A 25,970-nucleotide genomic window follows, 5' to 3' on the forward strand; every position below is an offset into this window, starting at 1 on the left:
ATTTTTATCCACCTCTACTTATATCATCAAGGAGGTGGTGACTTCACTGGAATGGGAGTGGACTTAGGGTAGAAACTTGAAATCTTACTGGAGCGTTTGAAAATCAGGGGAGCTTGAATGAGGCAACTAGTGCTGGAGTGATAAAAAGAAGCTGGGATGACTGTGAGATGTCCTCAGGTTGACAATGGCTGGGGCAGGGCTGGAAGTTCTGCCCTGGAGCTTTGGGCATGGAGGGATTTGGGCAGACTAAGTTATTGTCCTGCAAGCTTGAGTCAAGTATTCATAGCCAAGGTGTGAGGGAGCTCTAGAGGCTTGAGAAAAAAGGCCTTGTATCAGTGTACTCCATAGAGTATTCCAGCATGTGGGCTATTTTCTTTTTAGAGAAGAGGAGTAGGAGTTGGTTTTTATACCCTGATTTTCTCTACCTTTTAAGGAATCTCAAACTGGCTTACAATCACCTTCCTTTCCTCTCCCCACAACAGGCACCTTGTGAGGTGGCTGGGGCGGAGTTCAGAGAGAACTGTGACTAGCCCAAGGTCACCTAGCAGGCTTTCATGTGGAGGAGTGGGGGAACCAACCCAGTTCACCAGATTAGAGTCTGCTGCTCATGTAGAGGAGTGGGGAATCAAACACAGTTCTCCAGATTAGTCCTTTGCTCTTAACCACTCCACTCTTAACCGCTCCACCATGCTGACTCTCTAGGGGAATTCCTACCTTTTCCACCCCACACCCCCAATTTAATATCGAGCTGTATATTTTATTCTGGACTGTCAGAGGATCTTTGTGGTGGGTATCTGCATGTATGTCTTGTAGGTATCAAGGTCATGCACTCAATGAGGAACAAGATTTTGAGATTGACCCTCAAAAAGTAGGCCCTTTTAGGAGGGCTGAGCTTCTGCATCTGTCCAACTCTAATGACTGCGAGCACAGTCCGTACCAATCCAAAACTGAAATTGGGTTTCCTATATCTAAACCCAGGTCTTCATATCAATGCCTCCGAGCTAACAAATCAGCCCTCTGGTATTTATTTGTTTAGCATCCTTTCGTGCTTTGTCTGTTGGGGCAGTATTATTACAATAAGAAACCTTTGAGGTAGGGTAAATTGATTGGGAGTAACTAGTTTGTGGGTGTGCTGTAAATTTATGACAAAGCAGGAATTTGAATCTGGGACTTCAGCATGAAGCCCCAACATCCAACCTGCTATGTCACATTTCAGGCTCTGTGGGTTTCCCACTGCAAATCTGGGTCAAGGTCTATGGTGTGGTGCAAACAGATCCCATCCCTGGTTTCCAGTGTGAATTTGACAGTTTTCTATTCCAGTTCCACTTGCATTTCCTGAGACGCTGACCAGCCTTCCGAACATTTTCCAAGAGAAGATCTCTTTCAAACATCACTATAATGCCAGAGCAACTCCCTGCATCCCCTACCAAGGGAAGGTAAAGCAATGTGTATCCTGTACTATTAACACTCAGCAGGAAACCAGAAGGATGAATTTACCCAAAGGTTTCCAGCACATTGTTCTAGCACTAGGGAACATGATTAAGCATGCTAGAATTGCCAGTACTAGGTATGAATAAATATCTGACCTGCTGTCCTGTTGGCCATGGTAGGGTGTAAAGCATTTTGGCAAGTTATTATTCCTTGCCTTAACAAAGACTCCCAGGACAAAGTCGGAGTCTACAGACACGGCACGGCTACCCCTGCAGTTTCAGTGCCCAAAGGGCCATGCACACTGATGTTGCTTTCTGAAAACAGAAGGATTATAGGAACGGTGGTTAGAACATGGCACTAAGGAGACCTGAGTTCAAACTTGCCTTCTGGCATGAAACTCTTGGGGTGAGCTTTGGGCCAGTCAGTTTGTCTCAGACTGCCCTACTTCACCGGCTTGTTGTGAGGATACAGTGGAGAAGAGGAGTGGGAGACCATGATCTCCTTCAAGGAAAGGTGGGATAAAAGGCAATAGATAAAAACTGCTCTGGGAGCAAGGGCTGCCATCCCAGCTCAAGGCACTGGTGCAGTTAACGGTGCCGTGCAAGCCTTGTTGGCTGAATCTGGTCCTCAGAGCAATTTTAAGCCAACCTATGGGGGCCTTCCCACATTTTAAGAAGATGATGATGAAGAAGAAGAGTTGGTTTTTATATGCTGACTTTCTCTACCACTTAAGGAAGAATCAAACCAGCTTACAATCACCATCCCTTCCCCTCCCCACAACAAACACAGGTAGGAAGGGGCAGAGAGAGCTCTAAGAGAGCTGTGACTAGCCCAGGGTCACCCAGCTGGCTTCCTGTGTAGGAGTGGGGAAACCAACCCGGTTCACCAGATTAGCATCCACCGCTCACATGGAGGAGTGGGGAATCAAACCTGGTTCTCCAGATCAGAGTCCACCGCTCCAAACCACTACACCCCGGTGAAGAAGAAGAAGAGGTAGGTGGAGCTGAGAGAGTTCGGAGAGAACTGTGACTAGCCCAAGATCAGCCAGCAGGCTTCATGTGTAGGAGTGTGGAAACAAACCCAGTTCTTCAGATTAGAATCCACTGCTCTTAACCACTACACCACACTGACTCTCAAGGCATAGTCAGAGGCTTTCCCACAGTGTGTCTTCTGGGGGAAAGAAGAAAATGTGTTAACAGTCATGAGAGAAAGAGAAAGTGTTGATATTTTATGTCGTATCTTAATAATAAATGTGTATCTACGAATACAAAAACATTGATGCAGGCTCCTAATAGTTAACAGAAATTAATATGACATAATAAATATACACCTGACCACATACATATCCCATTCAAATACAGGACTGACAGCAAAAGACCAGAAAAATAAAAACACAGACAGGCAGAACAGTCAAGTCATAACCTTCCACTTTGTGCAGTCCTAAGCAGAGTTACACCCTGCTAAGCACATTGACTTCGGCAGACTCAAATGGGTGTAACTCTGTTTAGGATTGCACTGTAAAGCGCCAATATGCTTTTACTTTGGTGGAAGTAATGGAGTGCACCATTGGGGTACGAAGTAAATCTGCTTCTTTCTTTAAAAACAAGCCTGACCCTACCTGTATAATTCTGCCTTTTCATCTGCCTCGCCATATCCAGAGTTCTGTTTCTTTGTCACACTCCAGTGCGACAGAATGTTGACAACTAGTGATAAAGGTGACTATTTCTAGATGCTTATTAAACATCAGTGTTGTGTTAGAGACCGCTTGGAACCCCCAAATGACATGGTTGCTGGTTTTGTTGAGCAGGATTGCGAACTACAAGAGATCGACAAGATACAGATGTGGGAGAGGTAAAAGTGATGAGAGTGGGAAGGGGAGATCCATGAAAAGGGAAGAATCAATAAAAGGCCAGGAGAAGTGAGATTAGAGCCATTCAAGTTAGCTCAGTTGCCCACTAAGTCCTGCAAAGTTTGAAATGGATCTCTAAATAACAGATCTTGTTATCACACCCATTCTGCTGGTTTCCCCTTCTGTTTCTTGGTCTCTTCCCCTCCTTTTAAAAATTGTTATCCTGTTATTCTCATGTGACCCTTAATGACAAAAAGGCATTTGGAAAGTGTTCATAAATCTCTTTGGCCTGCAAAAAGCAAAGGTTTAGAACTGTATCCATAGCAACGCATGTTGCGAGAACTGAAACTGAATGGGAATAGACTTGGCCCAGCAGCAATATATGCAAGTCACACACTGCAAAGTACCGGAACACTTGTGACGCTGAATATGGGGTGGAGGGTGGGGGTGGGGGCAGGGAGGGCAATATGTAAGTTGTTCTTTCTTTGTGAGCGTTGCCCCTCCCCCACTCCACAAATCAGAACAACGGGTGGCTCGGCCATTCTTCTGCTTCTCGCTATCAAAATGTTTCTCCATTGGCCAGAGGGGAGAGAGAATGACACCGTGCCAGCACTTGAGCTAACAAATGAACTCAGCTTACAGCTGCTACTCCTCACCACTTACATCCCCCTGGTTAACATCAACCTTTCCCCCCTTTTTAGAGACAGGGTGCTTTTGTGTGGCAAGAGATAAAGCCAGCGAGGGGGACGCCAGTTCCTGAGGGAGCCGAAGCCCTGACAAACACGCAAGGGTCAGTGCTGTTGGAACAGCCACAAACGGAGAAAGGAAACTCAGTGGAAAACTGTATGACCTCACCCTGCCTGAGCTTGCCGGATTCCCAGGAGACACCAGATTCCGACACTGGCTTATCAAAAACAGACATTGGCGAGAGAGCCAAGGCAGACCCCAGCGCCCCTGAGAAGGGGCAGAAGAGTGTAGGGATTTCTCAGGAAAACAAAGGGGATCTGAGCTGTCCAGCTGGAGAGGCACCTTCTCGTCCAGTGAGGAGAGACTTCCCTCTCTGAATCGCAAGACCGCTTACCTCCTCTGCCTACAGCGGAACCATCTCCAGTAGAAATTCAGATGGCCTAGAAGGGCTGTCCAAGTGAGGGGGAGCTGGCCTGGTGTAATGCTAGTAACGCCAAACACTAACTGACACCAGCAAATTGTTCAAGGCAAGACACTCTGCCTTTACATAACAACAGCTGCAGCGTGCTTTGATGCCTCCAGAAAATGAGAGGCTCATAAAAACGATGAATCTTTTATGTTTGTCCAGTGGTGCAGTTGGATTTTTCACTCATGTGCCTAGGCAAAATTATCTGGGTTCCTCATTTGCAAGGGAGAAGGGTGTTTTGTTTAGTATGGACTGATTGTTAAACAATAATGTCAGGAATGAAAGTAAACATGTTGTTTCCCTAACGTTTAACTGTTTCTGGTTGTTGTTTTTAAAGTAATTATGCTTTTGAGTTACTGTCTGATATCGTTAAAAGTAATACATTCTGAGCTTGTAAAAAGAACTGCAGATGGTTGCACGTAGGTGTAAGAAATATGATTTTTGACTGATCTGGTGTCATCCTGTGATAGAGGCTATTGTTGTTTCAGTAGGAAATAAGGACAGTTAAAAGGGACAATTTGCTCCAGTCTGTAAGAATGCAAGTTATGTTCCACTGCTTGACACAGTCAGGAAGGACACCTTTATAGTAACCTTCACTGTTGCTGTAACATTTTCCTGGAACTTTGAATGGTATTAATCTCAGGTCAGGAATGCAGCTTAGTTTTAAAGTACTTATATAGATTTCTAATGTCATGCCTTTTATTTGAAACCTAGTATCTTCCATATTTTTTCTACTAGATAAGCCCTTAAGTGAGAAAGAGTTTTGGATAGGAAGGCAGCATGGTATAGCCCAATCTCGTCAGATCTCGGAAGCTAAGCAGGGTCAGCCCTGGTTAGTATTTGGATGGGAGACCACCAAGGAATACCAGGGTTGCTATGCGGCAAACCACCTCTGTTAGTCTCTTGCCTTGAAAACCCCATGAGGGGTCGCCATAAGTCAGCTGTGACTTGACGGCACTTTACACATAAGAAAGAGTCTTGCTGGTCCAATCTTTCCAGCCCAACGTTCTGTTTCGGATGGTGGATAGCCTCCAAAAAACTAACAAGAAAGCTGGAAGGGCAACAACCATTAACCTGTGGTTTATGCACTGTATATTCAGAGGCATACTTAACATGGAGGTTCTGTTTAGCTATCATGAGTAAAAGTCACTTATAGATCTCTCTCCATGAACTCTCCACTTAAGCTAGTTGCCATCTCCACCTCTTCCGGCAGGGAATTCTTATCAGCCAGCAGTTCACCCAGTACAAGCCTAGGGTTGGATCCTGCAAATGCCAATGTTGGGGGTTGAGGGAACCTTACCGTTTAGAGCTAGTCCCTTAAATTTTTCAGTGTTAAGGAATTGTTAAGTTTTGGACTTGCCTGGAGATCACACATATCCTTTATTCTAGAATAGGGCTTACAGGCTGCTGTACCAACAACATAGTTGCTCTTCATATTTATTTTGACCCATTTGGTCAGTATTTATTGGTGGACCCAGAAATATTAGAGAGGAAGGGGGCTGTGATAGGACCCCAGAGATCCTGTGCCTGAGGGCCCACAAATATTTGCTTCTTTTTCCCCCTCTGACAAACAGATGCAGCTGCATAAGCTGAGTTATCCTGTCACATGGTGTCTTTTAAACTCCTTTTATTTCAGCATGCTGGTTTATGTAATTAATTTTTCCAGTTAATCACAGGCCAGAATAGACTCCTCCAGAGCTGAGTCAACATCTAACGCTAGAGGGGGTCCTTTGCCGAAAGGCTGTTTTATCCAATGTTCAAGGACCTCTTGAAGAGAAAGCCCTCAAAAGCAAACACGCTCTTTAACAGAGGGAAGCACAATGCCAAACTAAGGTCAGAAGCTGAAGAGGGATGTACTAAAATGAGAAACTAAGAACAAGTTTAAGGTGATCAGCAATTGTGGCAGGATGAAAGCAATGGATTCTACAATACTTAAGGACCACTACCCCACTTGCATTTTAGCCTTGGGTTGCTTTCCCAAGTGACATTCACTGTCTCCCAAATACTAGTTCTCTTGGAGCTTTTGGATCTGGTTGACACAATATATTCCCTCTACCTCTTGAAGAGAGAGCCCTCAAAATGGGGAGGGGTTGTGGCTCAGTGGCAGAGCATCTGCTTGACATGCAGAAGGTCCCAGGTTCAATCTTTGGCATCTCCAGTTAAAGGGACTAGGCAAGTAGGTGATGTGAAAGACCTCTGCCTGAGACCCTGGAAAGCTGCTGCCAGTCTGAGTAGACAATACTGACTTAGATGGACCAAGGGTCTGATTCAATATAAGGCAGCTTCCTGTATTCATGTGTACCCACTCTGATATTTGGGGATTTCCTCCTCCTCCTTTCTCTTGTGGGTCAAACCAAGCAGGATCTGAACTGGGGCATAGAGAGGGAGGGAAGTTGGCTTTGTCTGGAGAGGTTTTTGAGCACATGCAGGTACCTGACCTGGATGGCCCAGGCTAGCTCAATTTTGTCACATCTTGGAAGCTAAGCAAATTTGGCCCTGGTTAGTAATTGGATGGGAGACCACCAAGGAATTCCAGGGTCACTATGCAGAGGAAGGCAATGGCAAACCAACTCTGTTGGTCTCTTGCTTGAAAACGTTGCAGGGTCGCCAGAAGTCGGCTACAAATTGATGGCAATTTGCACACACATACACTGAAACTTTGGACCCACAATTACCAGCTCTCCAATGAACTGAACAAGAACACTGTGGGAGATGAGAAAACAGCAGCATAAATATTTCATCGGGTTATACCACACGATTATGACAGAGTCTCGGTATTACATGATTATGGAATTTCCCCCACATGGAGCTCTCTCCTGTTTATCAAGGACAAGGGCTCTTGCAGTGAAAGGGTTCTCACAGTTGGCTTTGGGAGGGGGGGTTTGCATGTATTCGCAGCTGTGATATTTTGCACTGAAATATCAAATTGGAGAATCTCCTGCTCAACCTGGAAAAGGAAATAAAGATCTCTGATTTCTTTATGTGCCAGGTGGTATCATCCCAGATGCATACAATGCCAGCGAATTCATACAACTGCTTTGGGTCCCTTTTGGGAGAAAAAATGGGAAACAAATATTTAAATAAATAAATAGTATATAACTACTATATATTTCTTATACACATGCCTCTTGCATAGAAGCAGGCGAGGTTATAACATGCTGTGTACAGTTCTGTTGTGTCTTTGCTTTGGGAGTAAGTGAAAGCTCCAACCATGTCCGTAGTGGAGATTTGTCAGGATTACACACCATCAGTGAAGACTGAGGAGGAGTGACTCATGCAGAGACACAGCGGGCAGGGTCCTTTGAACTTATCGAAGCATTTAAGTATTTCACTGATTTTATTTCTGACTGCTTTCCAGGACTTTCCTCCTGGCAGCCTCGTGTGTCTCAGCCAGGAATTACTATGTGAAGGAGAGAAGGAATTACTATGGTCATTACAACAGGCAGTGATATTTTGCAATACAGTGGCAATGGGAGTGGCCGTTAGCAAGAATATCCTGCAGAATGAAATGTGCTTGCAACATACATTTTCTGACTGTGCAGACAGGCCTGTCAGACAAGGCTCAGCCATACACAGAATACAGACTGGTAGAAGCAAAAGTCATCCAAAGCACACAGAAGAGAGGAATCTTAGTGCTACTATAAACTACAAAGAAAACAAGGCATCCTGGCTTAAAATCTTATTATTATGCTTATTTCAATTGATATCTTTCTCCCTAATCAGGACCCAAAGTGGCTCAGTTTTCTATTCTTCCACTACAACAACAACCTGGTGTATGTGTGTGTGTGTGGGGGGGGGGTTAAGCTGAGAGACTCTGATGGGCTCATGGTCATTTGCTAAGCCTCCATAGCCCAGAAGAGATTTGAGCCCAGTTGTTCCAGCTCCTTGCCTGACACACTAACCAGTATGGCATATTAGCCTGGGCCTTCAGCATGGAAACTTTTAGAAGGATAGGGGTGGAGGAAAGGAGCCAAGAAAGATCTGGCACTGATCAGTCTTCTGGCTGATGCCAATTCATCACAAGAACCTTGGAAATTCCAGCAAGGTAGCTGTGTATTCCAGCAAGAACAAAAAAAAGAATCTTGTGATACCTGAAAGGCTTTATTGAAGCATAATCTTTTATGGGCTAGAGTCCACTTCATCAGATGAGAGTGTAGCAGAGGGTGAGAGATTCAAAACAGATAACAGGAAGTATTTCTTCACACAACGCATAGTTAAATTGTGGAACTCTCTGCCCCAGGATGTGGTGATGGCTGCCAACTTGGAAGGCTTTAATAGAGGATTGGACATGTTCATGGAGGAGAGGGCTATTCATGGCTACTAGTCAAAATGAATACTAGTCATGATGCTTACCTATTCTCTACAGTATCATAGGAGCAAACCCATTATATTAGGTACTGTGAAATATAGGCAGGATGCTGCTGCACTTGTTTGTGGGCTTCCTAGAGGCACCTGGTTGGCCACTGTGTGAACAGATTGCTGGACTTGATGGGCCTTGGTCTGATTCAGCATGGCTTTTCTTATGTTCTTATGTTCCATGTTAGATTAGAGCCCCTTTCATGGTGCAGCTCCTTTGAATTCCTTGGCCATGTCAAAAGCCAACAGCTTTGTAAGCAGAGCCTATACCACAGATCTTGTTCATTCCAATGTAGGCTCTTCCCCTGGATTCAAGGGCTTATAATTTTTCTGAGCAATACAGAAACAAGCCATGCTACACCAGTTCCCACACCACTGAGGGTCCATGGAAAGGACTGTTACCTCTACAAATCACCTCTATTAGTAGAAGCAGGAATCAACCCCCACCTGATGGCTCTTCCATGTCACTGCTGAGATGCCACCAATCACAAGTTCTTCCGCTTTCATGCCAGTGCTGGCAGCTACCAGGAATGGGAAATTCACCATATGGAAGCCATTCACTTAGCCAAGTTAAGAAGAATTAAGCGCACACAGAGAGAAGATTTTCATTACTGGCTCAAATCAAAGGTTGTGCAGGCTCATTGCAAGCATTCATGGGAAACTGAGTTTTCCCATGACTCTTTGGAGAGGAAGCGGCCATTACAGACTGTGAAAAGTATGTCTTTAAAAAATTCTCCTAGGGGGCATTTTTCGAGGTAGAGTCACCAAATTCGCAGTGTAGCTTCCAGGGATTTGGGTAACAATGTGCCCCTTTCTCACAACCCATCTGTGCATTCTTCCCCATCTGCTCATTTGTGAGCCCTCTTATTTCACATGCTCCCAGCCACATGCACAACACCTGCCCAACAGGCCAAGGCAATCCATGCAGCTGGGAGCATGGGTGGCAGGAGGCCTGTAAGTGAGGACAGGTGCACAGGCAGGGAAGCAGAAGCAATGAATGAATGAATTGTTTTATTTGCATATAGCCTTAGGCCATTACAAACATGTCAACACTACCACAAATACATAATAAAAGGAAAATACTAGGTTAAAAATTGCTAGATTGATAATAAATATACATAATAAAACTGAGGCTAAATTGATGGATACAGAGCAATAATCGCTAAAATATGTGGTGGTGTCCCAATCGGCCAATGAGACTTAGCAACCATTAAAATCAACTTGATCAGCTCTCTTAGCAAACATATTAGACCTTATTTTCTTTGCCGCCAGAGCATACAGGGAGGTTCTATAAGAAACAAACCCATCAGAGTCTTTTAACAAAAATACTAATTTCTCAGCACCAGGACAAGTGTTTAGGCCAGAAACCAACCTAGCAAGAAATTTAGCCCTGGGTCCCACATATAGAGGGCATTCAAATAAGTAGTGGTAGAAGTCCTCCAGAATAGACGTTCCACGTGCAAAAACATTGATCTTTGGGAATTCGGCAATAACACCCAGTCAATACAGCTGTTGGCATTGTTTGAAACCGTAGGGATGTAAAGGCTGCTCTAAACTTTGGATTGGGTATGTTGGCTAAATAAGAAGCTTGTACTTGATTGTAATGGCCTTTGGCTATATACAAGAAATCTGTACCTATCTTATTTAAATAAGAAGCTCTAAGATGGTCAGTTTTGAAAAGTTTAAACCAAGGAACAGTTCCTGATTTCAGAATCTGTGTTCTGTCCATCAGGGCATCAAATTTGTAGACCCAGTCTTTAAGCTGGGAATAATCTGCTGATAAGTAGAAGCCAGGGGGGCCCATCAAAAGCCCTGGCAGCGTCCCTCCCTTCAGGTATGCTAATGCTGGCCTTGCTTGGGCCATCTGTTGGCCATTCTGGTCTATGCCTACTCTATATACGTACAGAACGTGAGGCAATACCCCTTATTTCATAACTGCTCCCTAATGCAGACACCCTAGTTACTGAGTCTCTAACTGTGGAACATTTGATCAAATAACATCAGATCTAGGCAGCCATTGGTGTTTCTTGCCAGAAAAAAAGAAGAAGGGGGGAGAAACCTCTGTTACAAGACAGGAAAAAATGTGCACAGCGACAGAGGTTGCAAGGTGTTTATCCAACAACTCGTAGCTACTATGAAATTATACAAAATAGTAGTAACAAAGAAATTGTGAAACATGTATTGCAGTACTCCTATAATGAGCAAAACCTAAAGTGTTGATTATTTAACACAAAACCGCGACAGCGACAAGTTTGCTGGCTAGTATCCCGTTTCGATATCTCTTCAGCAGTCTTGTCACTGTTGTGGTTTTGTGTTATATTATCACCACTTCGGTTTTTGCTCGTTATATGTATACTGCAATACATGTCTTGCAATTTCTTTGAGCCTTTGTTACTACTATTTTGTATGATTTTGTAGTTTCTCACCAGAAGCCCTCCGAACCATGGTGAAATCCTTTGAAACCCGTGGCATTTATAAGGGTCATTCACACTGAATAATAAACCCCATGACTCCCCAGCACTAGCTGCCAGAAATCGACACATTTCTCTCCAATATGTGCAGTGACTTTTTGTAACATTTCAAAAGCATTGTTCAGGATCCTGGATAAGAGGCATTACCTCAGAAAGCAGCTACACAAACTCTTTGGCTGGGTCATTGATCTGTGAACTAAAAATTCTTCAAAGCATCTATGAGGAGATTAAAGGGGGCATTATGTCCTCACAGGTCAATGGGAGAGGCTTAAGTGGCCTGCCTCCCACCTTACTTAGGAGAGCAGGCCTTACTTGGTCATACTGCAACACATACTCTTATGCAATGCACTTAGGTTCTTAGGTACTCCCTAAGAACACCCCCACCACAAAAGCCAAAAAGGTGTCTACGTCTACTTCCTCAACATTTTAGATTGAGTAGGGCAGGTTTAGGGCCTGCTGCTTACATCATTTGCTGTCATGGACAAATATCTCCCCCTGAGTTCACTTCAACCTCTAATTTATTTATATGTTAAATGGGTAAATCAGAAGCAAAATGACAGAAAGTGAACAGTTCCTGGGCAAGGACAGGGGATTTCCTCCAGAAATAATAGCAGGAATGTTATCACTTGTAGATGGAGTTTACAGTCCCATCAGAAATCTGTGAAGGAACATATGAAGCTGCCTTCTACTGAATCAGACCATTGGTCCATCAAAGTCCCAGGTCTTTCACATCACCTGCTGCACATCACATCAAAATCTTTCACATCAGCTGCTGCCTGATACTCTTAACTGGAGAGACTGAATTTGGTATCTTCTGCATGCCAAGAAGATGCTCTACCACTGAGCCACTGCGCCTATACCATCTTAGAGAATGAAGGCTGAGTCTAATGTTATATGACCCCCATGCAAAGACTGCTAAAAATCACTTACCAGAAGCATCAACATTGCTGGTTACCACAGGGTACAACCTAACTACATGGAGCCTCACCATAAGAGTACCTCAGCCATGGACCCTGTGCAAACTTGATCTATAATTTAAAAATCGAGAGCATGGAGTTGTACACTCACTCCCTCTCCAAAAACACAGGTCTCATCCATGGATTTCCTTTAACTTTCCCTTGCTGGATCAGAAGTTGGCTACCAAATACTGGTCAAGAAGGAACCCTTGTTTGTACTCGTCATGGCTAAGTCCAAGAAAGGCGAGAGGAGGTCACATGTGCAGGGGAGGGGTCACACGATCCCAACAGCCCACTATCAATCTCTTAACCATTACTTTGTGACAGTCCTGGGGCTCCGTGAGGCAGTCAGCAGCTTTCAAACGTTACCACTGCTTCATGAAACACCTTGGCGCCAGAACAGCCTCTGTGTGACTATTATAACTCCACACTCTTCTTTGAGCTTTGAAAGCTTTTCATTTCATTATTTATTTATTTGTTTATTAACATTTCCAGAGGCCGAGAGCAGCCTTGTTGTCAGCTAAATGTGGGGATACATATGCAGCACTTGTGCTCTTTTCCTTTCTTGTCCTGGACAGCACAATTGTCCCCATTTTTTTCAAAGGGGCAAACTTGAGTATGTCTATCCTTGTTTCCACATGGGGATGATGCCATGTTTCACTCTAATTGCTGCTGCACATGCAAAGGCATTCACAGTGGCAACAGTATCTCTGCCCAGGGATTTTCTCCATGTTTCTCCTCATCCAGCGAGTGTGGTGCAGTGGTTAGGAGTGGTGGACTCTAATCTGGAGAACTAGGTTTGATTCCCCACTCCTCCACATGAGTGGCGGACTCTAATCTGGTGAGCCGGGTTGGTTTCCCCACTCCTACACATGAAGCTAGTTGGGTGACCTTGGGCTAGTCACAGTTCTCTCAGAACTCTCTCAGCCCCACCTACCTCACAGGGTGTCTGTTGTGGGGAGGGGAAGGGAAGGCGATTGTAAACTGGGTTGATTCTCCTTTAAAAAAGTAGAGAAAATTGTCATATAAAAACCAACTCTTCTTCTTCATCATCTCTCCCCTCCCCACAACAGACACCCTGTGTCTGTTTGGTTTTTTTTCTTGGCAGTACTATTTTCTTAAAAACAGCATAAAGTTTACCAGTGGGGGGGGGGGGTTTGGCCGGCAGTACGAGAAATAGGGATGAAATGGCATCCGATGTGAGTGGAGATGTATGGAAATCCACACCTTCCTGTCCACATAGAGCCCAAACCTGCTTTGGGTGTGATTATCCCAAAAAAACTGTACCAAAGCAGGCTTGGGAAACCTTGCGGCAGACTTGGGGGATAATTTGGAAGGTGGATGATTGCAAGACAATCAGTTGCTGTTCTGTGAGGGGGGGGCACAGAGCAAGAGTTGTGTGTGGAAGCAACCTGTCTCCCCGCCTCTATCTGTTAATACGGCTGACATGGGCATAGAGCTAAGAGGATCTAAAAAAAGCCTGAAACATGATAAATACCTCAACCAATTCTGTCACATTGAAATGGCATGCAACAGGAGGGCTGTTAAGTCCACTTTGTCCTCTCCTTCGTTCTGTAAAGTCTTCCTGGCTGAAATAAAAATCACCCCAGAAAAACTGATCCAAATTAGCATCCCTGCAGCTTCAAAAATGCACCAGCTATCCAGAGTTTTCTCTTCAGTAAGATACAATACCAAAAAGCCTTCTCAGTGTAGAAGAAAAAACAGAACTATTTTTGCAACTTTCAGATCTCCTAGGTTACCAAGCAGCTACATGGGAACTAATTGGCTGATCAACCTTGCGGCAAGGCGAGGATCACGAAGGAGTCCGGAGCAGAGGCAATTAGCGGTGACGTGATTTGCCACAAGCGCCAATGCATAGGCCTGGTGTCTTTTGACTCTCATGGCAGAGGAATGGTTCTTGTATCTAACAAAAGCGGAGGTGTCTCCTGGCTCACTTCCTCTTGAACAGACCCAGTGAATTGGGCAAAATGCATAATCTACACCTCAGCATGTGGAGGATGTTGCTGCCCATCAAAATTTCACTGGAATCACAAAGCAGAGAGAATTTACGCAGGTTCACATCCCGCCAGTCATAAGAATTTAACAGGAGCCCTCCCGCATCTCATCAGTGGTTCATCCGGTCAGCATCCTGCTTCCCCCAGGGCCAACCAGGTGTCCCCTGGAAAGCCCATAAGCAGGGGTATAAAGATTAGAGGGCCCCCTGTGGTTGCTCCCCAATATTCATTAGTATATAGACCTCTTTAGCTTGGGTTCCTCATACTGAAGTGTCGTCTTAGATTACTATGGGTAATAAATCAGACAACACAAGTTGTGACTCAACAAGCTGGCTGTGGTTCACCAGCCATGTATGGAGACCATTGAAGGTCTTTGTAATGCTCCAGCTTTGGTCACCTGGTTGGGACTACAAAAACAAAAGGCTTACCCAGCCCCTGGTGGACCACCACTACTGCATTTGGCCTTATGTGGTGCGCATGGTGGAAGCTTGCCAATCTGTTCTTTGGAACATTTAGTGTCATCCCTTTTTTAGAATCATAGATTTGGAAGGGGCCATACAGGCCATCTAGTCCAACCCCCTGCTTCATGCGGGATCAGCCTAGAGCATCCCTGACAAGTGTTTGTCCAACCTCTGATTAAAGATTGCCAGTGAGGGGGAGCTCACCACCTCCCTTGGTGGTGATTCCACTGTTGAAAATTCTTACTATAATTTCCCCTGTAATATCCAGCCAGTACCTTTCCACCTGCAATTTAAACCCATTATTGCGAGTCCTAACCTCTGCTGCCAAGAGGAACAGCTCCCTGCCCTCCTCTAAGTGACAGCCCTTCAAATACTTAAAGAAACCAATCATGTCCCCCTCAACCTCCTCTTCTCCAGACTGAACATTCCCAACTCCTTCAGCCTTTCCTTGTAGGGCTTGGTCTCCAGGCCCCTGATCATCCTCGTAGCTCTTCTCTGTACCCATTCGACTCTGTCCACATCCTTTTCTTTCATTCTTTGGTTCTAAGTGCACTTCTGACACCGCCCTTTTTATCTCCATCCAGCTATCCAAAGCTCTCATTCTTGACAATGCTGACCTCTTTAAAACTCAGCTTACTTGCTGATTACTCAATACCAACACCTCAAGTGTTTCAGCTGAGCCTTCGGAACACCTACTGAAGAGGAAGGCCATTTTTGCCAAGAGTTCATGCAGAACTTAATTTAAAAGGAAACTTAGGGCTGGTGCCAGTTTCTCATGCAGGGGTCAGGTTCATAGCATTCATAGCCGTCACTGTCCCATTCAAACTAAAGGAAAAAACTGATGGGGCCTAGCCTATCTTGTAAGGAAGACTTTTACACACAATAGACCTGAATGGGTCCAGTGATACTGATCTGAGCAGTCAGTAGACGCTGCTTGTTCTGCTGGCTACAGACCACCTTTCCCTCACCCATAAATACACATGATCTGGGTCTGATGCACCTGCTTTTCACCTTGGGCAGAGGAAACAATAAAGCCAGTGCTGGCAGAAAGTGGAAAAACAGATTAATCTGAGCTTAAGCCCTTTCTCCCCCTTAGAAGACTAACTAAAGATGAAGTTTGAGACATCTAATTCCAGTTTGAATGCGGCCTCCTGCTGCTAATTCTTCTTCAACAACAAAAAGTGCTTCAAGGAATAAAAAGAAACTTCCTTCCCTGCTCTGGGCAGCAGCTGCTCCCTGAATGACAAGGACTGGCTGTTCTGCGAACCAGTGGCCAGAGACAGAGCACACAAATACACAGAAACACAGAGGCTGCCTGGCGCCAGCAGGCCTACAGCCTCCTCCCGGTTCTTGCCCTCTTCGTTTTCAACTGCAGCTTGGCAACAAGTGTGGAGAAAAGAGAGGAGATGAAGTAAGGTGTGGCTTCCTCTAATGCCTTTCCCCTTGTGGGGGCTTTGGTTCATCAAAACAGGGGATTGTGTTGTTATGGAAAGAAGCTGCAGGCAGGGTTCCATCCTGGGTGGAGACCGGGAACCCAAGAGAGACCAACTGAAGCCTGCCAGAAGCAGAGGTGGATTTGGTGTCCCGTGGCTGGAATCCAACTTTCTGCTTCACAAAGTCATGCTCATGCTGTCAACTTCCTCACATCACTCCTCTGACATCTTGCCCATCCCTTATTTGGGATACAGTATTGGTTACAGCTAGATATCTACTCTATACAAGAAATCTAAAAAAAGAAGTTGATCCAACTCATTTCTTGTACCTTTGCCAACATCAGCTGCAATTGTTTTCTGGCTCCCCAAAGCTTGAAAATTCAACAGGATTCTTCTAATTAAACACACTCATTGACTATAACTGCTGTTCAAGTCAGTTCTCAAGAATTGCCTAATGCCAAATCAGCCATTGGTCTACCTAATGCAATGCTATCAATGCATCTGAAGCCAAGTTACCAGGGTATCTGAATACCCAAGAGTCCATGAATTCAGCAATTCCCAAACTATTAAACAACGGGCATCTGGTTGGGGTACAAGGATGGAGATTAATTACCTAATAGAATGATTTTCTCTTATGAACTTAGGTTCTATATGTACATTTGAGTTTCTACCTCTTTATTATATTTTTATTTCTGGACTGAATTATAATCTCTATTAATACTTATTATTATGATACTGTTACATTCTAACAGATTTATATATAATAAAATACATTTTTCTTCCTTATAACATTTGCCTTCCACCCGTCTTCCAATGAGCTCAGGGTGGCAGATATAGACTGCCCCTCTCCTGTTCTATTAGCCAACCCTTTGGTTATGTTGAGAGATAATGATTGGCCCAAGGTCACCCAGACAGTTTCATGACTTGAGTAGATGTGAACCTCGGTCTCCCAAGTCTGACACTACACTTTATTAACTATGTAAAGCAAATTAATTAATATCTAGATGTGGTTATAGCCATTTCGTAACAAGCATATTTTGCAGTTGTTCATCAAAACATTCCCCCCCCAAATACTTCTACACAATATGGTGGTTACCACACTAAGAAAACAGCCTGCTTACCATGCTTGCAGTGTACCTAGGGTTGGCACACCAGTCAATTGACCCATCAGTTATGAGCAAACATTTCATAAAGGCAAGAATATCACTATGTAGGTAGGTAGTAGCTTTTAAATTTCACTATGGTATAATTTGCTAGAGCCAGTGTTTTGGGGGCATAGCCTGAGGAAGGTGGGGTTTGGGGAGGGGAGGGGCTTCAATGACATAGAGTCTAATTGCCAAAGCGGCCATTTTCTCCAGATGAACTGATCTCTATCGGTTGGAGATCAGTTGTAATAGCAGGAGATCTCCGCTAGTACCTGGAAGTTGGCAACTCTACTGTCAGAACAACAGCATTACATCACTTTCAAGGGAAAACTGGAAGCAATGTCACTTCACTGGAAACTCTATGGTAAATGTGAGTGATGTCACTTACAGGTTTTCCCTGGAATTGACATAATGCCATTTGCTGATGGCACCCCCCAGCTCCCAATGATCACCAGGTGTTGGCTGGCCGCCCTATCTGTGCCTAGCGTTGCCAGACAAGGCCTGGAAACCAACTGGAGATAGGGGACGTAAAGATATATGGGGGGGCACATGACTGGTGTCCCTGGCATGATAATGTCATTTCTGGCACAACCTGGAAGTGGCATCATTGTGCCGGCTGTTACACTCTAGCATCCACCCCAAACATGGTTGAACCATAGAGTTTGGGGGGCATGCTACAGCATCACCTGATGCGATGACATCTTTTCTGGGCTGCAACAGAAGTGGCATTGTCATCCCAGGGACACTGATTGAGCACCCCCATTTCACCCACCATTTTACTTCTGCTTAGCTGAGCAGAACTGGGCAAAAATGCCAGGGGGTGGGGGGGTGTCCCATCGCCAGCAGACAGCTGGCAGCCCATCTCTACCCCTACTATAAGGATCTATGTCGTAATGTGAAATAACCATATCTCTGTTCACATGAAAACTGTTGGGAGTGCTAAGTACTACAGGAATGCCCCTGGAAGAGGTAGGGTTGCCAACTCCAGCTCTGAAAATTCCTGGAGATTTGAGGCCAGAACCTGGTGAGGCTGGGGTTTGGGGAGAAGAAGAGCTCAGCAGGCATAAGATGCCATAGGATCCATCCTCCATTTTCTTCAGGGGAACTGAACTCTGTAGTATGGAGATCAGTCGTAATTCTGGCAGAACTCCAGCCCTCACCTGGAGATTGGCAGCCCAAGGTGAGAATTTAGCTATTCCCCTTCCAATATTTGCTAGCAGTTATACGACCAGTTATCTCTCCTCTAGTTTGATGATTCCCCAGTAGGCAATTTCCTCTTTTTAAAACAGTAGTTTTGAATTTCAAGTTAATATGGTTCTACATATTCATAGCCCTGACTCAAACCCTGTTAACATTCACAAAAATAATGCCACTTCATTACCCTATTGAGGACCTTGGATTAGGGCCTAGAGGTATATATTACCTCCAGTATGTATAGGAATTACCGCTTTGATCAAGCTGGCAGTGGCAAAGTTACTGAGTTCCAACAGGTGGAAATCACAATTTACAAAAATCCAGAGTCCAGTTAGCCACATTATTAACAGAGATAGTCACTAATAGTTGAAACAATTCATCAATGGACATGGCAGTTTAGTCACCATGTGCACCTTACATTTACATACATAAGTGCTGTCAAATCACAACAGATTTATGGTAATCCCAAGAAGGGGCTTTCAATGCATGTGAGAAGCAGAGGTGGTTTGCCATTGCTTTCCTTTGCAGAGTCTTCCTTGGAGGTCTCCCATCCAAGTATTGATCCTGTTTAGTTTCCAAGACCTGATGAGATCAGGCTATACAATGCCTCCTTCCCTCTTGTGAATCCTATAAGACAAGATTAATTCTATTCATTGCCATATGACTGATAAGATACTGCCTTGCCACCGGATAAGGAGGCCCGCCTCTTTCTTGCCAACTTCATGGTGCTGGCTTTCCACTGGAAGCACAAGCCTCTTTTGCTACCTGCTAGCAGATAAGTCAGTCCATCTGTACAATACCACTGTAATGTCTGGATACTGTAAACTCCTTGTCTTTGTCTACCTGGGAACTGAGCCATTTTAAGAACATAAGAAAGGCCATGCTGGATCAAACCAAGGTCCATCAAGTCCAGCAGTCTGTTCACACAGTGGCCAACCAGGTGCCTCTAGGAAGCCCACAAACAAGACAACTGCAGCAGCGTTGTCCTGCCTGTGTTCCACAGCACCTAACATAATAGGCATGCTTCTCTGATCCTGGAGAGAATAGGTATGCATCATGACTAGTATCCATTTTGACTAGTAGCCATGAATACCCCTCTCCTCCATTAACATGTCCACTCAAGCCATCACCACATCCTGGGGCAGGGAGTTCCACAATTTAACTATGTGGTGTGTGAAGAAATACTTCCTTTTATCTGTTTTGAATCTGTCACCATCCAGCTTCAGCAGATGACCCCATGTTCTAGTATTATGAGAGAGGGAGAAAAGCTTCTCCCTGTCCCTCTCTCCATACCATGCATAATTTTATAGACCTCTATCATGTCTCCCCTTAACCGCCTTCTTTCCAAGCTAAACAGTCCTAAGTGTTTTAACCGCTCCTCATAGGGCAGTTGCTCTAACCCCCTGACCATTTTGGTTGCTCTTTTCTGCACCTCCTTACCTTGTTTGTGTGGAATCTCAATAGTCTGCAGTCTCCTTTGTCAGTGGGTCACAACAAGCAATCCTTGGAGGCAACTGTCCACTCTAAAGACCTACCCAATAGCCATAATTGAATCTGACTTTTGTGTTTTGTCTGCTCTAGCCAGGCACAGTCTGAATGTAAATTAAGTATGCATTGGGGCTTCCTAGGTCCCCAGGTCAGTCCCTAAGAACTAATTCACACATTTCACATTATAACTCGTAGTTATTTCATATCACTTGATTAAAGGAGCAAAAAGTGTGAATGGCCTCTGTTGCGTTCAAAGTGATGTCAAACAATAAGAAAGTTCTGCTTGTCACATGTGATCTGACATGGCTGACTCAGACATGATCACATGCATGATCACATATTTAAAAATATCTTTGGAACCAACCAAATGCATGATAACATTTGAAAATGAGTTAACAGTGGATTATTTGTCACCATACCAAAAGTAGCCACATGTGAAGCCACACTGTGGCTGATGACAGTTCTCAGGACCCAACTAAACATTTGTCATCAGGTCCACCATCATCCCTTTTAAAACCCCTAATTAGTAGCCCCACATGGCTGCTTTGACGATCATGGAAATAGCTCTGGAGAAAGGGGAGGTTAACCTTTCCATCTATGCCATTATCCTAGTGTTAATCCCCCCAATCTTAAATTAGCTCCACAAGAGAAAAGGGTGTGTGTGATTTAAATAGGAGAAACAGCATGACAGGAAAAAAATTAAACACCACCAACACAGCACCATTTCCCTGACTCTCGAAACAACCATGGGAAACTGCAAATTATCATTTCATTTTTAATAGAAAAGCTGGAGATATTAATCAAGGATCTTCTATGGAATGTCTAATTCGGACATGAAGCGTCCCTGCAAACACACAGGGAAGCAGGAGCTGGTGACTGTCTTTCTTATCTCTGATTATTTCTTCTTTAGCAGCTAATTGTCCATGCTTCTTTAATTCCTATGGATAATTAGAGGCTAAACAAGAGAGAAAGTAAGGTAAGATCAACAAGGGGGAGAACCAGCCAGCAGCGCTTGCCTCCATGTGTTTGCCTATGATTTCCTCAAGCAATCTCTCCCTGTCTCCAGGAGTTTCAGAATTCTAACTCCCTTAGAACCTGGCCTATTTTTCATGAGATGAAAGTACAGCCAAGCTCTTCAACTTCTAGCTATCTTCCTTGTGTGTTTTATGTGCCATCAGGTTGCTTCTAACCTACAGCTAAATTTGAGTCCAGTAGCACTTTACAAGATTACAGGATTTTGGGGGTCTAAGTTGTCGAGAGTCAAAGTCCCTTCACCAGAGCTTTGACTATCAAAAGCTTACACCCCAAAAATCTTGATCTCTATGGTGCTACTGGACTAAAATCTAGCTCTTCTACTGCAGACCAACATGGCTACCCTCTGAAACTTCCAACTTATAGCAACCCTATGAATTAATAACTTCCAAAATCTCCTATCATTAACAAATTTGCTCAGGTCTTGCAAACTGAAGGCCATGGCTTAATTTGTTGAATCAATCCATCTCATTTTATAGCTTGGTCACATCATGAGAAGACAAGCTTCAGTGGAAAAGATAATAATGCTAGGACAAGTTGAAGGGAGTAGTATCTTCCTTACTTGCTAGCTTTCTGAGTTTATTTTTCCATGGTGGAGGATTCAAATGCATTGTGTTTCGCTTGCATATTAAAATAGTTTTGGGGAAATGGCCCCTCTGTGATTATGCTGTGTGTTAAAACTAAATAAAAGTAATTTTCAACACTAAGGACACTTTCAGATGCAAGAGCTTGCAAGTATTCCATCATGACAACCACAAGCCCTATGTGGTCCATGCCAATTCTCAAGATGTTTGCTGCTCATTCATAGAGACATAGTGACAGAAAACAGATGTAACACATGGGTCTTTTATGCATGGGTAGTTTGCGTCGCTTCGGGGCTTAACTGGAATTATGCATGATTTTTCAGACCTTTAGTAACTTCGCTCTCCCCTCGCATTTCCCCGCCTCCTCTGGTCAGTTTCACAGCAAGTGTTTTCAGACCTCTGGGATGGAACAGAGCCCAGCTGATTCCCCCCTGCACCTCTTGGTCAGTTTCACAGGCAGTGTTTTCAGAACTTGGGGATGGAACAGAGTTGGTCTGATTTCCTGCCCTCTTCTTATAAGTGTCCTCTTATAGGCCTTTTCCCCCATTTGTGAGTGCAAGATTACCAATGGAACGATGGAAATGACCGTGTGAGTGTTTTTATGTTCTTGTGACCTCTGCATTAAGGTAGGCAGAAACAAATTGGTTGGGGGAGAGTGTTTGTCCGGACCCTTCTCTACTTTGGCTGTAAAATGGCCACTCGGTTCAGTTAAAATGAAATAATCCCTCTGCGGGGCTGGCAGGGGCTGGTGACGTATTAAAAAAATATACACTACAGCCAATTACAAAGCAGCGTTTTCAAGGGGGAGGGACTCAAAGGCTGCACATTTTTGCTGGGGATGCATCACTGATCACAAGGTACTCCTGAAATTTCTTCGGGCTGGGGAAAGCCCCTGTGCATAGTGTTTTGAGAATACGACTGCAAATACTGTGAAGTTAGAGAGCCGCAGATCCAGCAGAAACAGACCATGCATAAAAGGCTGTGGTCATCACTTTTCTGTTGCTTGCTGATAGATGCATTTGGGTGGCAGGACCAAAAGGGGAGTCACTACACCCCTTTGCATCTGCAGAACAACATCCTGCTTGCCAACACTCGTTGCCCAGAAATAGCTGCATTGAACTGGAAGCAAGAAATGCTTCAGACTGCCTTGGGTCTGTGACCTTGAGCCGGACCAGTGTGGAGGGAACATTCCCAGACAGTGTCTCTAGTGCCAGTTCCCCTCCCCCGCTGCTCTGTGGTACTTCTTCACCTGAACTTTTCCTCCATTGTAGCCTAAATGAAATTAGTCTGCTCAGGTTTAAAAACACTGGTTTTCTGCCTGTGATACAATCAAGCTTTTTAATTACTTGGCCTCTGTTTAGAAAGCTAGACTCTTCACTGCCCCTCAGATTCAAATGAGAAACATAAATTACAGTTCTCGGCTTATTAAAGCACATCTTACGATGAAACCCTGGTTATGGTCTTTGCTGTGATATTAGCGGTCACTGAAATGTATGAGAGAGAAAACCAGCATATATGTCTGATTTTATACTGTTAAAAGGGAAGATAAGGATTTTTTTCCCCTTAGTGGAGCTAAAGGAGTTGACATGCCAGACATGATTCTTTCGTCTGGTCCTGACTGGATTCTTTGTCGAAGGGGAATTTTAAAATGCAGCAGACACACCTATTTCTTTCTCCCGGGGGGGAAAAAGAAACAGTATTTATATATAACCCAGTTCTTTCCAAAAGGAAAGTTTTTATTTAGAGCTTAGGGACCCCACCCAAGTATGTATCTATGTTTATTTGTCAAATTATTTCCAATTTCCCCCTTATCAACTGCTTTCACTTGCAGATTAAAAATAACAGAGGATGTAGTTGCTGGAAGAGATTAATAATAATCAGATTAAAAACAGAGTTGAGTAAAGATATCAGATTCCAAACTAACAGGGCAATTTAGTCAGTGGTGTAATTCTGCTACAGGCAAGGGATGATTTCGTAGAACCATTAGATCATTTCTCAAGGATTCTAGACAAGTGATTCCCAAGTTGGGTGCCAGGGGTACATTAACATCTGAAATATTCTTTCAAAACCTACACTGCCATGGTGGATGTCTGATTCACCACTCTGTGCCAGTGAGAGGAGATGCTTCCATGCTCCACTGGCCACCAATATATGGACAGGGTCATCATCCTGAGACACAGAGGGATGCTTTAGGATTCCCAGATGCAGTTTGTGCTAGGGCTGACAAACAAGGATTATGCTGGTATGGAAGCCCAAAATTTGCTCTAAATTCCATTTTAGGAGAAATGCAATGGCTGGTATAGTATCTCATAAACCAGTCGCTCAGAATTGCATGTTACACTGAAGATTCGGGTAACTTGTTACCCCATGCTTGCCATCTCCCAGACTGGATACATGGCAACCCCAGAAGCTATGTGTAGCCTCCGTCCCAGACGTGCAGCAAGCCCCAAACGCCATGGAAAGGGCTCCCACACTGTCCCACAAAACAGGCATGAAGGAACCACGGGCAGGACAGCCCCTCCGAGTGAATCAGAGGGAATCCATTTTCCTGTGACCCCGTTCGAGTGTCCAGTAGAAGCCATTTCGCAAGGAACAACCAGACACGTAGCCAGCACCCACCTAACCATCTGCATGATTAGCGACCCATCGGAAGCCTTCCTGATATCAGCAATAAAAGATTGCTCCTCCGGCATTGCGAAAGTGACTCGCCCGGCGCAGCTGTTCGCGCCTTTGTATCTAGCCAGATAAACTCATCAGCTATCGTCTCCTGACCCTCCAGGAATTGCGCAAGCCATAGGTTTTAGTTAGCCTGTCTCAATTGCCCCTCTGTCACACCTTAGCAGCCGACCATTAAGGTTTAATTCACCTTTTGTTCACCATGGGAACCACAAAGGGATAATCCTATCATCCCCCACCCCAAAAAGAGTATAACTAGGGTCGCTCTCATCCATAAACTAGCTCTCTCTCTCCCTCCCACACTTGCTGTTATTCTGTTGGTCTGCATAGCAAAGCCAGACCACCCAGCTGTCCAGCCTCGCTGGTTAAGCCACGGGAATCCCTACCCCTTTCCCCTCCTTTAGCTGCACGGAACCTTGGACGCCCCCTCTACAGGATCAGGTGAAGTATTGCCCCTCTTCAAAGGGAAACTGCCACATTGGTGAACGTCTCTATTTTACCACCTTTATTCCATAGGCTCTGAATGTGTGTTGTGTATATGTAATTGTGTGTGTGTGTATATATATTATTAAGTAAACCTTTTAAAAGCAAAACCATTGCTTCTGCCTTATTATTTGAAACACGGAATGGACTCTGGTAGACACAGGTTAGATCCTGCAGTTATGTCATTTGCCAGTTATTAATTTGCTAATTCCCCATATAAATATTCATAACTGAGCAATTTGGCTAACAAACTGCAATTCCAAGGAAAGTTACTCCAGTCTAAACCCATTTATTTCAGTGGGTTTAGACTCGAATAACTCTCTTTAGGATTACACTGTTAGTCTTTAAAGGGGTGGAAGCAAGATGAATTGAGAAGCCTTGCCATGGAACAGGTGAGTTAACTCTTTCTTGCCATGCCATTTCCATGATTAAAACCATTAGCTCAACTATTATTATCCCCATGTTAACACCATGGTGTAATGGTTGCCAAGAGTGCAGAAGAACAATGAGGGTGTAGGATTCCTTCAGCTAAGGTGATAAAGGGAGGCTTCCCCACAACTGCTAAAGTACTGCATCTTCTGTCTACTGGACGTGAAAATTAGTATCCCCATGTGAAAGATAAGAGCCCTATTTTTCTTTATATGGCAAGTGGAGGAGGAAGAGAAGCCAAGGAACCAATGGAGGAACAAAGCAAGAGATGTGTGTGTGTAAAGTGCCATCAAGTCACAGTTGACTTATGGCGACCCAAGCAAGGGGCTTTCATGGCAAGTGGGAAGCAGAGGTGGCTTGTCATTACCTTCCTCCGTAGAGTCTTCCCTGGTGGTCTCCCTACCAAGTACTGATCCTGCTTAGCTTCCGAGATCTCACAAGATTGGGCTATAGTATGCCGCCTTCCCTCCCTAAAGCAAGTGATACAGCAACTAAATTATATCTCAGTGTCACTTAAAACAGTAGGCAGCATCTCTAGGTTTTCAGCTTGGCTGCTTTAGCCTGAGAACCTTGAGTGGCTGTTGCTCCTGATGAGTGTTTAGTGTGTGGTTCTTTCCACATGAGGGTTGTGCTTTGGCTTTAGCTGAGTTTTCTGCATCCCCTAATTGTCTAATTTCTGTGTTTTTCCTGCTTTGCTGAGATGTTTCCCAAACCTGATTTGATACGGTCTTTTGGGAAAGCCTGCAATCAAGTCGTCTTTGCATGTTGTGTGAATAAGGCCCACATTAGCACCATTTTCCTTGTGTCACATACC

At 44.3% G+C, this 25,970-nt stretch overlaps 1 protein-coding gene across 1 annotated transcript in view; it reads left to right on the top strand.

Moving 5' to 3' along the window:
• C7H2orf73 (chromosome 7 C2orf73 homolog) overlaps positions 1 to 24,316 on the top strand; it is a 40,739-nt gene extending 16,423 nt beyond the window's left edge. The window contains exons 4-6 of the mRNA XM_056853397.1: positions 1,321 to 1,436; positions 3,982 to 4,320; positions 23,954 to 24,316. Coding sequence (XP_056709375.1) covers positions 1,321 to 1,436; positions 3,982 to 4,320; positions 23,954 to 24,316 — 818 coding nt within the window. The remainder of the gene's footprint in view (positions 1 to 1,320; positions 1,437 to 3,981; positions 4,321 to 23,953) is intronic.
• Positions 24,317 to 25,970: the final 1,654 nt, after the last annotated feature.

This window comes from Euleptes europaea, chromosome 7, assembly GCF_029931775.1.
Source record: "Euleptes europaea isolate rEulEur1 chromosome 7, rEulEur1.hap1, whole genome shotgun sequence".
Taxonomy (NCBI): Eukaryota; Metazoa; Chordata; class Lepidosauria; order Squamata; family Sphaerodactylidae; genus Euleptes; species Euleptes europaea.